Source organism: Cervus elaphus, chromosome 13 (genome assembly GCF_910594005.1).
Source record: "Cervus elaphus chromosome 13, mCerEla1.1, whole genome shotgun sequence".
NCBI classification, from domain to species: Eukaryota; Metazoa; Chordata; class Mammalia; order Artiodactyla; family Cervidae; genus Cervus; species Cervus elaphus.
In genome coordinates this window covers 47,942,907-47,960,089 of record NC_057827.1, presented here as the reverse complement: position 1 = coordinate 47,960,089, position 17,183 = coordinate 47,942,907, and the positions used below count along the sequence as shown (strand labels likewise).

The 17,183-nt window shown below is 37.6% G+C and overlaps 1 protein-coding gene across 2 annotated transcripts in view; it reads left to right on the top strand.

Annotated features, from left to right (window-relative positions):
- BAZ1A (bromodomain adjacent to zinc finger domain 1A) overlaps positions 1–17,183 on the top strand; it is an 83,602-nt gene that overhangs the window by 26,159 nt on the left and 40,260 nt on the right. For both annotated transcript variants that reach the window (XM_043921527.1, XM_043921526.1), the window contains exons 4-6: positions 11,910–12,053; positions 13,875–13,976; positions 16,698–16,785. In XM_043921527.1, the coding sequence (XP_043777462.1) occupies positions 11,910–12,053; positions 13,875–13,976; positions 16,698–16,785 (334 nt within the window). The remainder of the gene's footprint in view (positions 1–11,909; positions 12,054–13,874; positions 13,977–16,697; positions 16,786–17,183) is intronic.

Here is a 17,183-nt window from a genome sequence, read left to right as displayed (position 1 = left end):
AAGGAGTCAGTTATTTGTATCAGGTGGCCAAAGTATTGGAGTTTCAGCTTCAGCATCAGTCCTTCCAATGAACACCCAGGACTGATTTCCTTTAGGATGGACTGGTTGGATCTCCTTGCAGTCCAAGAGACTCTCAAGAGTCTTCTCCAACACCACAGTTCAAAAGCATCAATTCTTCAGCACTCAGCTTTCTTTATAGTCCAACTCTAACATCCATACATGACTACTGGAAAAACCATAGCTTTGACTAGATGGACCTTTGTTGGCAAAGTAATGTCTCTGCTTTTCAATATGCTATCTAGGTTGGTTGCTACTTTTGTTCCAAGGAGCAAGTGTCTTTTAATTTCATGGCTGCAGTTATCATCTTCAGTGATTTTGGAGCCCAAGAAAATGAAGTCTGACACTGTTTCCACTGTTTCCCCATCTATTTGCCATGAAGTGATGGGACCAGATGCCATGATCTTAGTTTTCTGAATGTTGAGTTTTGAGCCAACTTTTTCACTCTCCTCTTTCACTTTCATCAAGAGGCTCTTTAGTTCTTCTTCACTTTCTACCGTAAGGGTGGTGTCATCTGCATATCTGAAGTTATTGATATTTCTCCTGGCAATCTTGATTCCAGCTTGTCCTTCATCCAGCCCAGCATTTCTCATGATGTACTCTGCATATAAGTTAAATAAGCAGGGTGACAATATGCAGCCTTGACGTACTCCCTTCCCCATTTGGAACCAGTCTGTTGTTCCATGTCCAGTTCTAACTGTTGCTTCCTGACATGCATCCACATTTCTCAAGAGGCAGGTCAGGTGGTCTGGTATTCCCATCTCTTTCAGAATTTTCCAGAGTTTGATGTGATCCACACATAGTCAATAAAGCAGAAATAGATGTTTTTCTGGAACTCTCTTGCTTTTTCGATGATCCAATGGATACTGGCAATTTGATCTCTGGTTCCTCTGGCTTTTCTAAATCCAGCTTGAACATCTGGAAGTTCATGGTTCGCATACTGTTGAAGCCTGGCTTGGGGAATTTTGAGCATTACTTTACTAGTGTGTGAGGTCAGTGCGATTGTGTGGTAGTTTGAGCATTCTTTGGCATTGCCTTTCTTTGGGATTGGAAAGAAAACTGAACTTTTCCAGTCCTATGTCCCCTGCTGAGTTTTCCAAATTTGCTGGCATGTTGAGTGCACCACTTTCACAACATCATCTTTTAGGATTTGAAATAGCTCAACTGGAATTCCATTACCTGCACTAACTTTGTCGGTAGTGATGCTTCCTTCCTAAGGCCCACTTGACTTCACATTCCAAATAAAAGGTACTGTAATGCCAAATTAATTTAGTACTTCATTAATAATTTCCTGTGATTAGCACTAGATGGGCTGATGTTTACCTTTTATCTTTATAAAAATGTGTTTGTATTTTTCTTTATCTACTTCTTAGTGATTCAGCATGTTGATTTCATTGTTACCATATTAAAAATGCTTATTGACCATAAGGATAACAAAAAGTATTCAGATTATTTTGTTTGAGCTTCTAGCTCAAAGAATCTGAGAATGCAGGAAGTAATATATAAGTATAATTTTGTCATCTTAGTTTGTTATATTAAAATCTCTTTGCAAATTCTTATAATTTTTTATACACTATTTTTATAGACAGAAGTCATCTGATTTTGATTGATTTGGCTATCTCAAGTTGTAAGAACACCAATATATTGAGCTTCTTTCTATGAAAAACAGGGATTTTAAGATGAATTTTTGTGATGTTGAAATGGAAACAAATTTTATTCTTTTACATTAAAGAATAAAATGAATAACTTACATTCAGATAGGACTTTATGCTAAGTAGTAAGCTAATTAATTTTAATTAACGTACATTGGGCTTCCCTTGTGGCTCAGCTGGTAAAGAATCCACCTGCAATGTGGGAGACCTGGGTTCGATCCCTGGGTTGGGAAGAGCCCCTGGAGAAGGAAAAGGCTCTTCACTCCAGTATTCAGGCCTGGAGAATTCCATGAACTGTATAGTCCATGGGGTCTCAAAGAGTCAGACACGACTGAGAGACTTTCACTTTCAAGGTACCTTACTTTCTTCTGATAAAATTTATCCTTTTTAGTGTATAGTTCTGACTTTTGATGCATAGTTGTGTAATCCATCCCAATAAGATATAAAACATTTTTACTATTTCTTTGTGCCTCTTGTTACTGACCACATGGATCTTAGTTCCCCTGACCGTGGATCGAACCCCTGCCCCCTGCAGTGGTATTTGTGCCTCTTTGTAGTCACCCTTTACCTCCATCTTCTAGACTCAGGCAACCAGTGATCTGTTTTCTGCCTCATAATTTTGCCCCTTCCAGACTATGAATGTAAATGGAATTTTGGGTCTATCTCTGAACTCCCTTCTATTGAATTGTATGGCTGTCCTGCCAAAACTACAGGGTCATTCTTTATTGTAGCTTTTTAGTGATACATATATATTACTTCCATCTTTTACTGATTTTTCCCCCATGATGTGAAATGAATGCTTTTAATTGGAGTTAATATTTTCCTAATGTTTATCATTAGCATTTTTAAACTAAACTTTCTATTTTGATATAACTGTCGAATCACATGATGTTGTAAAATAATTCAGAATAATACAGAATTTCCCCCACTGGTGCAGTATCATAACCAGAATATTGGCATTACTATATCACGGTACGGAATATTTGTATCACTGTAAGGATCTCTCATATTGCTCTTTTATGCCACACCCACAAATCAGAGGTTGTTAAACTTATTTTCCTACTTCAGACTTTATTTTCTGGAACAAATCTGACTTGAAAAATCTGTATTGCCAATGACAAGGTAACTTTCAAGTTTGAAAATCTTAACTCAGCTTTTTTGGCTGAATTGAAGAATACAGTACTCTGACTCAAAATAAATTTAACATATGTCAAGTTATAAACTGATTACTGTTTAATAAATAGAATACCTGATGGATTGCTCATATCACTTTTCCTTATCAGCTGGTATTTGACTCGTGTGCCTCTAATAGGACAAATATTAGTGGCATTAACAAAATAGGAATTTCTGTCTCACATAGAACCAGGTGCAGAAGTTGTAGTATAAAGGCAGGTCCACAAAGTTGTCAGGAACCCAGGCTTTTTCCCGTGTTCTGCTCTTTCATCCCAAGGTTGTGACATTGTTTTCTTTGTTCAGGATGGCAGTAAAATAGAGGAAAGGCAATAAGGCCTGCTTCTCTTCCTTGCCTCACACTGAGGCCAAGTTAAGTGCTCTAAAGTACTACTATCATTTTGAACTGAAGTGACTTGCTGCTGAGTCTGTTGTGGCTTTTCATTATGTTTAATGTTTTGTTTTTTCTGATCTGCATATGTTGGTCTTTCCTCCTCACAAGGTTATCGTTTTTGTTGGCATCAGCATAAAGCTGAGCCCACAAACACCTTAAATAACTATTAACTTGAATACACTAGTTGGAATTTTGTATAAAGTATTTTGGTGAGACTTTCATTAATTTGACTGATACTTCAACCAAGCTTAAACATGTGGCTTTAACATGATATTTTGAATACTAAAGAGTTTAAACAGTATATTGCTAATATCCAAGTATTTGAAACTTTAGAGATATGTAGGATATAGCCCATATCTTAAATATAGAATTTTTCTTTCTAGAGATTTTTATTTGCTATATATATCTTTTAATAAAAGATTTAGTCTTTAGTAAGAATCTAATGATTCTAGTTGTCTTAGGATATTTAGGCTTATAATAAGTCAAATGCCAATTGGAGAAATAATAAGATGTGGTTCTCAGGTCCACAAAGAGTCTCAGAGCATTTCAGGATGAAACATTCTTTGAGCTGCTCTGATCAATTTGTCTAAAAAGTGAGAGATTACAAACAAAGCAACCTTTCCTGACCTCTTCTTCCCCACTGACAAGTGATCAACATAATTCACAGTCTTTTTGTTTGAAGCAGCAAACTTGTTGAGTGGTCTAGTTTCCTCCACTTAAAATGAGGTATCACTTAACCTTGAGTTTTTTTAAACTCTAAACTTCAAATTAAGCAGGTTTTACTCTGTTTCTACCTATAAATTTGAAGTAATTATTCAAGCACAACATTTTAAAAATAAATGTTCTTGGCACCTATATTTCAAGGAAATAAAAGGTAGCACAGGTAAGCAAGTGTGAAGCATGCCATCAGTTCAGCATTTTCCATTTTTAGAGACCCAAACAGAGAAGGGCAATCTTTTATGTCAAGCAGGTCTCCCTGGGTTTCTAGTCATCTTTTCTTTTGCTGTTAATTAATTATCTTCTACCCAAATGCCTTGTAAATGCATGTTTCAATTCTAGAATTTACTTTTATATTAATTAATTTGTATTTTGGGATATAAATTAAACTATGTGCATGCATGTGTGCAAAGTTGCTTCCGTCATGTCTGATTCTGTGACCCATGAACTATAGCCCGCCAGGTTTCTCTGTCCTTGGGATTTTCCCGGCAACAATACTGGAGTGGGTTGCCATGCCCTCCTTCAGGGGATCTTCCCAACCCAGGGATCGAATCTACATTTCTTACGTCTCCTGCATTGGCAGACATGTTCTTTACCACTAGTACCACATGGGAAGCCCCAAATTGAACTATAACTATTATTAAATGACTATTAAAAACAACTTTTGTGGGGGAAGACATATACCATTCCAGAATATTCTAATGAAAGACTGTTTCCAGTTTACCTGGTCACTATTAGAAATTTATGACTAACTTCTGCTATATCCTCATCCTGTGCTTGCTGCTGTTCCACAGACTTGCTTTCATTCTGAAACATGTTTTAAGTTTGAAATGTGTTTTGGAGAGGCTCCAAAAGTGCCTCTTGACTACTTGGGCTTAAAGCTCTGAACTACTCTTGTGTCAACATAGTGTCGTGTTCCCCTTACCTCCAGTAATAGAGTGGAAGATTAGAAGATATATGGGCTTCAGAGTCACATCATACCATTATTGGTTGTGTGACTATAAGCAAATGATTTAACTTCTCTGACTCTGAGTTTCATCTTCTGAAAAATGTGTCCCTTGAGGAGTTGATACGAGGAGAGAACTTTGTGTTAATTATGTACTTATCTGGCACACAGGAGCTCTAGTAATAATAAGGACCATCTCTTGATTGTCATTCTCTGCCGCTGCTAAGTCGCTTCAGTCGTGTCTGACTCTGTGCGACCCCATAGATGGCAGCCTACCAGGGTCCCCTGTCCCTGTCATTCTCCACTCTGTCCTCAAATAATGGAGCATGATTTTAGAGTTGCCATACTCTCCAAGACCCACTGCTGCTGCTGCTGCTAAGTCACGTCAGTCGTGTCCGACTCTGTGCGACCCCATAGACGGCAGCCCACCAGGCTCCCCCGTCCCTGGGATTCTCCAGGCAAGAACACTGGAGTGGGTTGCCATTTCCTTCTCCAGTGCATGAAAGTGAAAGTGAAGTTGCTCAGTCATGTCTGACTCTGTGCAAGCCCACAGACGGCAGCCCACCAGTCTCCTCCGTCCACGGGATTTTCCAGGCAAGAGTACTGGAGTCGGGTGCCATTGCCTTCTCCCCAAGACCCACTAACTGGGTCTTAACTCATGATTCTTTAACCGTTTTTTAAACCCCAATCTTTTGGGGGTTTAAACTGCCTAGAACTAAGAAATTACAGCAAGTGGATTTGAAAGAGAGCCTCTGGAAATCTATTAGAACATGTTGACTTGACTTCTTGCAGTTAACTGAAGTTTAGACAGGCACCAATGAGAGGCACAGCCTTGATTAGATTAGCAGAACTTGACCTATGGTTTGGGTGTGGTGCGAAGTGATAGTAGCACTGATAGTAACTAGAATAATTTATATATAAAACATTTACTACATTATAAGCAGTGTCTCTTGGAAAACTCAGCAGTGGCCACAGGACTGGAAAAGGTCAGTTTTCATTCCATTCCCAAAGAAAGGCCATGCCAAAGCATGCCCAAACTACCTCACAGTTGCACTCATTTCACACACTAGTAAAGTAATGCTTAAATATCTCCAAGCCAGGCTTCAGCTGTACGTGAACCGTGAACTTCCAGCTGTTCAACCTGGTTTTAGGAAAGGCAGAGGAACCAGAGATCAGATAGCCAACATCTGCTGGATCATCAAAAAAGCAAGAGAGTTCCAGAAAAATATATATTTCTGCTTTATTGACTATGCCAAAGTCTTTGACTGTGTGGATCACATCAAACTCTGGAAAATTCTGAAAGAGATGGGAATACCAGACCACCTGACCTGCCTCTTGAGAAACCTGTATGCAGGTCAGGAAGCAACAGTTAGAACTGGACATGGAACAACAGACTGGTTCCAAATAGGAAAAGGAGTACGTCAAGGCTGTATATTGTCAGTCTGCTCAGTTAACTTATATGCAGAGTACATCATGAGAAACGCTGGGCTGGAGGAATCACAAGCTGGAATCAAGATTGCTGGGAGAAATATCAATAACCTCAGATACGCAGATGACCATACCACCCTTATGGCAGAAAGTGATGAAGAACTAAAGAGCCTCTTGATGAAAGTGAAAGAGGAGAGTGAAAAAGTTGGCTTAAAGCTTAACATTCAGAAAACTCAGATCATGGCATCCGGTCGCATCACTTCATGGCAAATAGATGGGGAAACAGTGGAAACAGTGGCAGATTTTATTTTGGGGGGCTCCAAAATCACTGCAGATGGTGACTGCAGCCATGGAATTAAAAGACGCTTACTGCTTGGAAGGAAAGTTATGACCAATCTAGACAGCATATTGAAAAGCAGAGACATTACTTTGTCAACAAAGGTCCGTCTAGTCAAGGCTTTGGTTTTTCCAGGAGTCATGTATGGATGTGAGAGTTGGACTGTAAAGAAAGTTGAACGCCGAAGAATTGATGCTTTTGAACTATGGTGTTGAAGACTCTTGAGAGTCTCTTGGACTGCAAGGAGATCCAACCAGTCCATCCTGAAGGAGATCAGTCCTGGGTGTTCATTGGAAGGACTGATGCTGAAGCTGAAATTCCAATACTTAGGCCACCTGATGCGAAGAGCTGACTCATTTGAAAAGACCATGATGCTGAGAATGATTGAGGGCAGGAGGAGAAGGGGAGAACAGAGGATAAGATGGTTGGATGGCATCACCGACACAATGGACATGAGTTTGGGTAAACTCCAGGAGTTGGTGATGGACAGGGAGGCCTGGCGTGCTGCGGTTCATGGGGTCACAAAGAGTCAGACACGACTGAGCGACTGAACTTAACTGAAGCAATGTCTCTATAAAGCTGTACTGTTTCCTTCTCCCTTATTTCTCTGCCAGGGAATTGTATTTCTGTCTGTTAATTTTCTTTTAGTTTTAAATTAATTAGCTGTTAAATTACTGTAGCTCTGTGGGCCCCACAGGAATCATAGACTGTTCCCTTCAGTGAGCTGTCAGACCATTTAGGCACCACACCAACTGTCCCTGTGCCCAGCATAGATGCATTTATTTTTCCTCTGATGGCAGCCACTCCTGCCACTTAGGGACACGTACCTGCTGCTGCTGCTGCTAAGTCACTTCAGTCGTGTCCGACTCTATGTGACCCCTTAGACAGAAGCCCACCAGGCTCCACTGTCCCTGGGATTCTCCAGGCAAGAATAGTGGAGTGGGTTGCCATTGCCTTCTCCGAAGGGCACGTACCTAGACTCTGCCAAATGAAAACCACCTATTTTTCCAATTTAAAGAAGCTTGTTGCAGGTTCGTGAAAAGCCTCCTTTATCACCTCCTGTTACTCTGAGCCGTATGATCCCTGCATGTCATATCTAGGCCCTTCAAAGTTGGTTCCATTTCACTATTGCTTATTTTTGTGCAGTTCATGTCACTTAAATTACAGAACTTTTTAACCATCAGACTACATAATTTCCTGTAGATGTTCCTCTTTAGAAACACTGGTTTGTTTCTATCAGCCAGTGATGAAAGTTGACCTGCAGTTCTTTTGACACTATTTCCATTGGCTTGGTAGGCTTGGTAATTGGGCCTTCTTCAGCTTCACTGTTGAGACAAAAAAAAAAAAAGTTTGTTTTTTTTCTCAGTTGTGGTAAATAAACATAAACTTTACCATTGTAATCATTTCTAAGTGTATAGCTAAGTGACATTAAATACATTCACAGTGTTGTGTAACCATCACTACTATTTCAAGAACTTTTTCATCATCCCAAACAGAAACTCTGTACCCATTAAGCAATAGCTCCCCATTTCTCCCTCCTTTCTGCCCCTGGTAACCTTTATTCTACTTTAAGTCTCTGCGAATTTGCCTACTTAAATAAGTGAAGTCATAAAATATTTTTTTTTTTTTAAAATATTTGTTTTTTTCAGATCACCAGCCCAGGTTGGATGCATGAGACAAGTGCTCAGGGCTGGTGCACTGGGAAGACCCAGAGGGATGGGATGGAGAGGGAGGCGGGGGGAGAGGGGTCGGCATGGGAAACACATGTAAATCCATGGCTGATTCATGTCAATGTATGGCAAAAACCACTAAAAAAAAAAATTTTGGTTTTTTGTGTTTGGCTTATTTCACTGAGCATAATGTTTCCAAGGTTCATCTGTATTGTAATATACATCAGAATTTTATCCCTTTTTACGGCTGAATACTATTCCATTGTATGTGTATATACTGCGTTTTTTAATCTATTCATTTGTTGATAGATACTTGAGTTGTTTCTGCCTTTTGGCCGTTGTGAATAATGTCATTATGAACATTGGGTTGTACAAGCATCTGTTGAGTTCCTATTTTCAGTTCTTTGGGGTGTGCTGGGAAGGGGAATTGCTGGGTCATATAATTCTCTAATTTTTTTAGTAACTACCATATTGTTTTCCATAGCAGCTGCATCAGTTTACATTCCCACCACTAGTGTACAAGGGTTCCAGTTTCTCTATCCTTCTCAATACTTTCTTTTTTTTTTAATAATAGCCATCTTAGTGGGTATGAAATGGTATCTCATTGCAGTTTTGATTTTTCATTTCCTTTATGACTAATGATGCTGAGCATTTTTTCATGTGCATTGGCCATTTGTATCCCTTTTGGAGAAATGTCTGTTTCGATCCTTGGCCCATTTTTTAATTAGTTTGGTTTTTGTTTTATTTTTAGTTTTAAGGTTTCTTTTGTTTTTTTGTCTGGTTTGTGTATCAGGGTAATGCTGGCCTTAGGAAATAAGTTAAGAACTGTTCTCTCCTTTTCAGTCTTTTGGAAGATTTTGAGAAGACTTGGTATTAATGTTTTAAAAGTTTGGTAGAACCTACCAGTGAAACCATCTGGTCCTGTACATTTCTTTGTTGGGACATTTTTGATTACTGATTCAGCCCTCCTAATAGTTACAGATCCATTTAGATTTTCTACTTCTTCTTAAGTCAATTTGTATGTTGCTAAGAACTTATCCATTTCATGTAGGTTATCCAGTTTGTTAGTGTACAATTCATGGTATTCTGTTATAATCTTTTCCAACTTTTACTTCTGGTTTTAATAATTTGAGTCTTTCCTCAATTCTTATTTAGAAGTAGATTAGTAAGGAATCATATATGATGCTTGAAATGAATTGAGGGAAGAAGATAAAATGCTTAAGGGTTTTGTATTTACCCACATAGTCTATATTTTATTGATTATTAAACTTCAGGGTTCTGTGGAACGAGTTGTTTTCTTCTATTTGTGTATAGTGCAGAATTCCTAGCAGGGAATCCATGGTCTTGATTTCCTCTGCCAACCCACTCCAGTATTCTTCCCTGGGAAATCTCATGGACAGAAGAGCCTGGTGGGCTATAATCTATGGGGTCGCAAAAGAGTCAGACATGATTTATTGATGAAACAACAACAAATAGCAATACTAGTTTTTGTTGGAGATACTTAAGATGTTCTCCTAAAGGAGAATATAAGCAAGCATATGCTAAAATGTACACTAATGAAAATAAGTTCAGTTATCTTGTAAACTTCAATCAGCTTCCCAAAATGAGTCAGCTCTAAATATAGTTTGTCTTTCTGGAATTATATGCTTCTGTTTTGACTATAAATACAACATTTTACTTTGAAAATGTAGGCAAAAGGCCAGCTTATCAGTTTATAGGATCAAAGGAAAGATAATAAACAACTTGAGACTGGGCGAGGTGCAGCAGGAGTAAGAGAACGAACTGCCTCTGGAACCCTTGCCGTCTCCTCTTCTCTCACTGCGCAATGACCTGTTGCACGTGGCAGAAAACTTGGCTGCTGGCAGCCCTGGAATTTTACATTATACAGATTCCATGATGGGAGAGGAGCTGGTTTTTACTTTTCGATTGCAAATATTTAAATCTTGGAAAAGATAGATTGATTCAGCAAAAAGGTACCCACTGGGTAGCAACTGACTCTGGCCAGGGTCTTGTGGAAGCAGGTCAGCTCTACTATTAATACAGGTGGAGTATGGAGGGAATGAAGTTCTTGGAAGAGGAGGGTTGAGTGGACAGGCAGCTTTAAAAATGCCCACAATGTATCAAAACTTGTTTATGCTATGGGATAACCAAATGAATGACACAGTGAGTAGACTGTCTAATTTTGAGCCACTGTTTCTCAGAGACTAGGGATTTATCCCATCGGTAGGTGTATATTTGCCTCACATATTCTTAGTTAGTTAATACCCTGGATTGCCTGAGACCTGTAGAGGAGCCATAGATAGAATTCCAGAAGTGCTCTCTCTTTTTCTCAGTTAGTGTGTGTTAGTCGTTCAGTTGTGTTCGACTCTTTGCGACCCCATGGACTGCAGCCCGCCAGGCTCCTCTGTCCATGGGATTTTCCAGACAAGAATACTGGAGTGGGTTGCCATTTCCTTCTCCAAGAGATCTTCCCAACCCAGGAATTGAACCCAGGTCTCCTGCACTGTAGGCAGATTCTTTACTCTCTGCCCCACCTATACCTTGCTATTACTTGTGACTTTTGTTTTTTAGCAACTTAGGATATATTTCACATACCATAGAAGTCACCCATTTAAAGTATATAGTTCAGTGGCTTTTAGTATATTCATAGAATTGTACAGCCATCACTACAAACTAATTTTAGAACATTTTTAACACTCTGCAAAGGAAGCCTATACTCAGCAGTCACTGCCAATTACGCTCCTCTTTCGCCTTCTCCCTTATTGCCCTTTACCTTCAGGTTCCTTGCAATCACTCATCTACTTTCCCTGTTCTGAATGTTTCATATAAATGGGATCATATATTATATGACCTTTTCAGTCTTGTTTCTTTAATTTACCATAATGTTTTAAAGGTTCATCCATACTATAGCATGTATCAGTATTTCATTCCTATTTTTTGCTGAATAATGTTCAATTGTAGGGCTATACCAAGTTTAAATTACTTATCAATTGAAAATTGGCACAGTAAAAATGAGATTGAGGAATATTTCAGTTGTGGTGAGTGAGTCTGAAATTGCAGCCCATAAAATCCAGATACAGCAGGCAGAGGTAAGGGAAGCCAAAGTAGGGTAGAGTTAGTGAGTAGGAAGCTTTCCAGAGATCAGAAATCACAATAAATGTTACTATGAGAAAGGTTATGATCAGAATTTCAGAATTTAAAATATTAAATGCTTTAAAAAAAATTCTCATAATACCAATCTGTATAATGAGATATTATGTAATATTTGATTTTCTAAACTTTAGTGATAAATATAATTGCTAAGAATCTTGATAGACTGATTTTTAAAATAAGTTTGTATTGTTTTAAATTGTAGCTAACCTTTACTTAAATTGGCTGTTTCTTAAATTGACGGCTTTCTTTTGTACTAAATTGATTATATTAATCACCCATAGTTTCTACAAAATTGCTTTTTACTTGTTCAAAATAGATTGCTCTGAAATGTTTGATTATAAAATATCAAATGATTTATGTTTTTAAATGTCTCATTTTCTTTCAGATTACAGTGCAGGATTTTGGAAGTCCTCCCTCCATCACATCAAAATGGTTTTGCTAATGGACATGTCAGCAGTATAGATGGAGAGACTATTATCATCAGTGATAGTGATGATTCAGAAACACAAAACAGTTCTTTTCAAAATGGGTAAGTGATTTTTATCAGCTTTTGAAATGTATGAATTCTTTGGCTGTCCACATTTTCACTGACAGGGGCCCAGGTTCAGTCCCTGGTTGGGGAAATAAGTTCCCACAAGCCACACACAGCTTAAATAAATAAACAAGTGTATATATTATGTATGTATGTATGTCAGATTGGGTACTGGTAACCCACTGAAGTAACTTTTTCTTCTTTCTAACCATACACTGGTATATACTGTGCATCTAAACAATGTGGTTCAACAACACATGTTAGAGTTTGCAAAACTGAAATTTACCTAGTTAATTCTAGTCAGCTATTGAAGAGCAATTGAAGCTCACTTCATTCACTTACACTTATGCATTCCACTTTTGTTTACTTGGGAAAATTCATTCTGTACTTTATTTTTCACTTTATGGTGTATATAGTAAAGAAACTGTAACTTTCTGAGCTTTATGTTTCACTTTATAGTACATATAGTAAAGAAACTAACTCTGAAATTCAGTCAATTGACAGTTTTGGTCAGCTGAGTGTTCTCAGAGAAAGTCATATAAATCCCTATAGATTGACTCTGCAGTGTGTGTACTATATTTGTATCACTTTGTATCTTACTTTCGTTGCCCTATGCTTCTCTTTATCATCCTTTCATATCATTTTTTTCTCTATAACCTCCACTTATATCCCCTTTACATATACACTGGCATTCTAGAGGCAGCTTTTCTAGAATCTAACCATTTCACTCTACTACCTTATTCTGTCCTGCCAACATTTTTTTCTGCTCAGTCTATTGTATTGCAGTTTTCCCACTGATATCCCTGTTTTCACTCTATCCCCCTGTTCACAGCCAAGATGATCCTTCAGAAGTGTTAAGTTAAATCATCATCACACCAGTATTCAGAATCCTCTGGTGTCTTTACTCAGAGTAAAATTTAAAGCCCTTCATGGTGACCCCATCACCTGTCCCAGCTTTCACCTCTCTGACTGGACCTTCTTTTTTTTCTCACTGTTTATTCTGCTTCTTGTGCAAACCATGCATGCTTCTCTGTCAGGACCTTTACACACTCTTTCTCTCTTACTTTAAAAACTCATATCCCCAAGGTTTTTCTCATGAGTTGCTCACTCATTTCTTTCAGATCTCTGCTTGCATGTTAACTTTTTGGAAGGCCTACCCGGTCCATTTATTGGGGACCATCACTCTGTACTCATTCCCTTCATAGCAGCTCACCCCACCCTGTTGTGTATTTCGTGTGTCTCCTTACTGTGTTTCTGTTCTGCTCACCACTGAATCCTTCGTCTTGATTAGTATTTGGCACACTGTATGCTCTGAACTGTTTAGTGAATGGATGGATGGATGGATGGATGAATGAATGTACCCTCAAAGGGAGGAAAAAACGAGAAATTGGTGGGGGTGGGAATTAAATGTGTAGCCCTTTGCTAGTTCTTGAAGCAAGGTAAACTATATTATCTCACTTTTGCTCTTGGATTACATAGCTAGGAAGAAGAAAGTAAATCCAAGAAGAAGTAAATCCAGAGCTATTTGTTTGTTTATAAATTTGTCTAAACTGGGTATTCTGCTTACTTATCTGTAGTTAATTTCTTCACTCAAGGAAAACTTATTGAATGAGCAATTAAAATACCTATCTAACATAAAATAGCGCTTTGTACTATTTTGGCTAATAAAATAGTGAGGCATATCAGTAACATAAAATCATAATTAAAAGCTAAATGCATTCAATTCTGTTATAGTATGTTTTTCAAAACTAGATTTCATTTAAAACATCTTGTTTCTAAACAAATTATTAACTTATTCATATCTTTGCTTTTTTTTAGAAAGAAAAAAGATGTAGTTGATCCCTTATTATTCAAGTACAAGGTGCAACCCACTAAAAAAGAATTGTATGAGTGTGCTATTGTTAAGGCAACACAAATCAGGTAAAATTCCATATCTTCTCTATGCTGGTTTAAAGTAGAATAATTATATTGTTCAGTTTATGGACCAATGAATAGTCTAGTTTTACTGAGTTTTTTCCTTTTTTTGCTTTTAGCTCAAGATATGTTTTTTATATAATGTAATCCCCTGTTTAATATTTTTCACTTTTCTATTTAATTTTTGACTTATACTTTAAATACAATTCTGCTAGATCTTGGTTACGGTCTTATTAACTCATTTTCTTCTTAATTGGTGGACCAGAGATTATAAGATGGGAAAGTTATGCTTGATAACAGAAGACTTAATTGACTTGCAGCTCTTTATTAGCATCAAATGATAATACTATACCTATAATAAAGAAATAGTAATATTCCTGTAAGGTAGCCTTACTATGATAGAGTAGCTCTGACAAGGAGGACTTCCTTCAGTGACCGAAAGGTTATATGTGCGCTGTCTAGTATGATGGAAGTGTGGCTAGTAATAGTGCAGAATTGAAGTTTTTATTTTAATTTTATTTATTTAAAAAATATGGCTAATAGGTGCCATGTAGAACAATACATTTCTTGAGAACTAGTGTATTTAGTTAACAGCCAAAAGATAGTTACTTTCAGTTAGTATATGGTGCTGGGCTCCTTTTTCAGACTTCTTTTTCATGTAGTCCTTCCTATAGTTTAGGAAAAAATACGTATTTTGGGGCGGGCCATTACTTAAGAACTCCTATATTGTTTGTTTACTCATAGAAACTTTTAACATAGCATTTTTTGAAAAGGAATACATTAAATTCAATTGAAATATTTGCCTTCTTTCCAGAACCTTTCTAGAAATACTTGTATGTTTATTTTTTTGTCTTCTGTGTGTGGTGATGGTACTATTGTGGTTGCTGTTTTTTAAATTGGAGCCTAAGGAAAATGAAAAATAGAGTATTTTTAGTTTTGATGTAATATATTTATTTGTGTATTTATTGTCTCTTCTCCACTAACATGTAAGCACCCCAAATGCAGAGATGTCATCTACATTGTTCAACTGCTGTGTCCTTGGGCCGAGAAGAGTGGCAAGCAAATGTCACTCCAAAATATTTATGAGCATCTGCTATGTGGCAAGCACTGTTCCAGATGCTGAGCATATAGTAGTGAACTAAACATAATCTTTGCCCAAAGGAGCTTATAATCTAGTGACACATAGTGAGTGTTTGATTGGTATTTGTTGAATGAATCCTCAGGATTATAATCAAAATCCACTAAAATAAACATTTAGCTCTATGTTGTTCTTGTTTAGTCGCTAAGTCGTGTTTGACTTTTTTGAGCTCCCATGGACAGTAGCCGGCAAGGCTCCTCTGCCCATGAGATTTTCCAGGCAAGAATACTGGAGTGGGTTGCCATTGCCTTCTCCAGAGTATTTTTAGTTTTAATCATTCTCACTCTTTAATTTTAATCTCATGAATTTGCTGGCTGCCATATGAAGTTTAAATACAAAATATTTTACAATTTGATAAAACCCATGTTCACTTCTGTTCACAATATCCATTTGAATGTTGATTTATGTAGCACTATGTGAGCTCAGCATTTAGAAAACTGAGATCATGGCATCTGGTCCCATCACTTCATGGCAAATAGATAGGGAAACAGTGGAAACAGTGTCAGTCTTTATTTTTTTGGGCTCCAAAATCACTGCAGATGGTGACTGCAGCCATGAAATTAAAAGACATTTGCTCCTTGGAAGGAAAGTTATGACCAACCTAGACAGCATATTAAAAAGCAGAGACAAAAAATAAATAAATAAATAAAAAGCAGAGATATTACTTTGCCAACAAAGGTCCGTCTAGTCAAGGTTATGGTTTTTCCAGTGGTCACGTATGGATGTGAGAGTTGGACTGTGAAGAAAGCTGAGCACCGAAAAATTGATGCTTTTGAACTGTGGTGTTGAAGACTCTTGAGAGTACCTTGGACTGCAAGGAGATCCAACCAGTCCATCCTAAAGATCAGTCCTGGGTATTCATTGGAAGGACTGATGCTGAAGCTGAAACTCCAATACTTTGGCCACCTCATGCAAAGAGTTGACTAATTGGAAAAGACCCTGATGCTGGGAGGGATTGGGGGCAGGAGGAGAAGGGGACGACAGAGGATGAGATGGCTAGATGGCATCACCGACTTGATGGACATGAGTTTGAGTGAACTCCGGGAGCTGGTGATGGACAGGGAGGCCTGGCGTGCTGCGATTCATGGGGTCACAAAGAGTTGGACACGACTGAGTGACTGAACTGAACTGAACTGACTACATGGTAGTCTGTGAATTTTGATTATGTTAAGAATTTTAATGGTAATACTTGTAGGGATGATCATCTAATTTATAATATTTGGTTTACTCTGTGTAGTGTATTTTCCTTGAGGTTTATTTGATTTCTAAGTGGTTCCTAAGCAACAAATGCATATACTGTTTTTGTAATAGACTTTTATGGTAGATCCACTCAAGTAGATCTCATAACATTCTACATAAATACTTCTTTACATATAAATATATATATATATTCTCTCCATCATTTTTGTTTAATGAAATAGTAACATAAATACTTCTGTATAAGTTTCTTGTAACTTATAAATACTATTGGAAAATGAAATGTTCTTTTCCTAGGTTTGAAATTGAATTATGGATCTAAAGAGATTATGGAGCTCAGATTGAATTCTTGGATATTAACACTTTTTTCTTTCTCCTCCTTTTCCTTATAGCCGGAGAAAACACCTATTTTCTCGTGATAAACTAAAGCTTTTTCTGAAGCAACACTGTGAACCACAGGATGGAGTCATTAAAATTAAGGTAGTTAGAACAGTGATATTATTTGTTGAAAAGAAGGAAGAAAGAGAAAAATGAGTAGTGTTATAAGGTTGTAACATTGCAGAAATGTTACTCCAAAGTTGCTTGAAAATAGCTTTCTTTATCTGGAGCCAGTTTTTAGTAATTTTCTTTGTATTCATTGGATTAAATACTGTTTTTATGCAATTGCTAGACATGCTAGATGCCTCAGTTACTTCCACTGTTCTCCTTGTATAAAAAGGTCCACCACGATAAATGTGAGTAAATGGAAAACTATGGGGGAAATTCCCTGGCAGTACAGTGGTTAGAACTCTGCATTTCCATTACACGGGGCTCAGATTCGATCCCTGGTCAGGGAACTAAGATCCCACAAGCTGCACGGCCAAAAAAAAAAGGTGAAT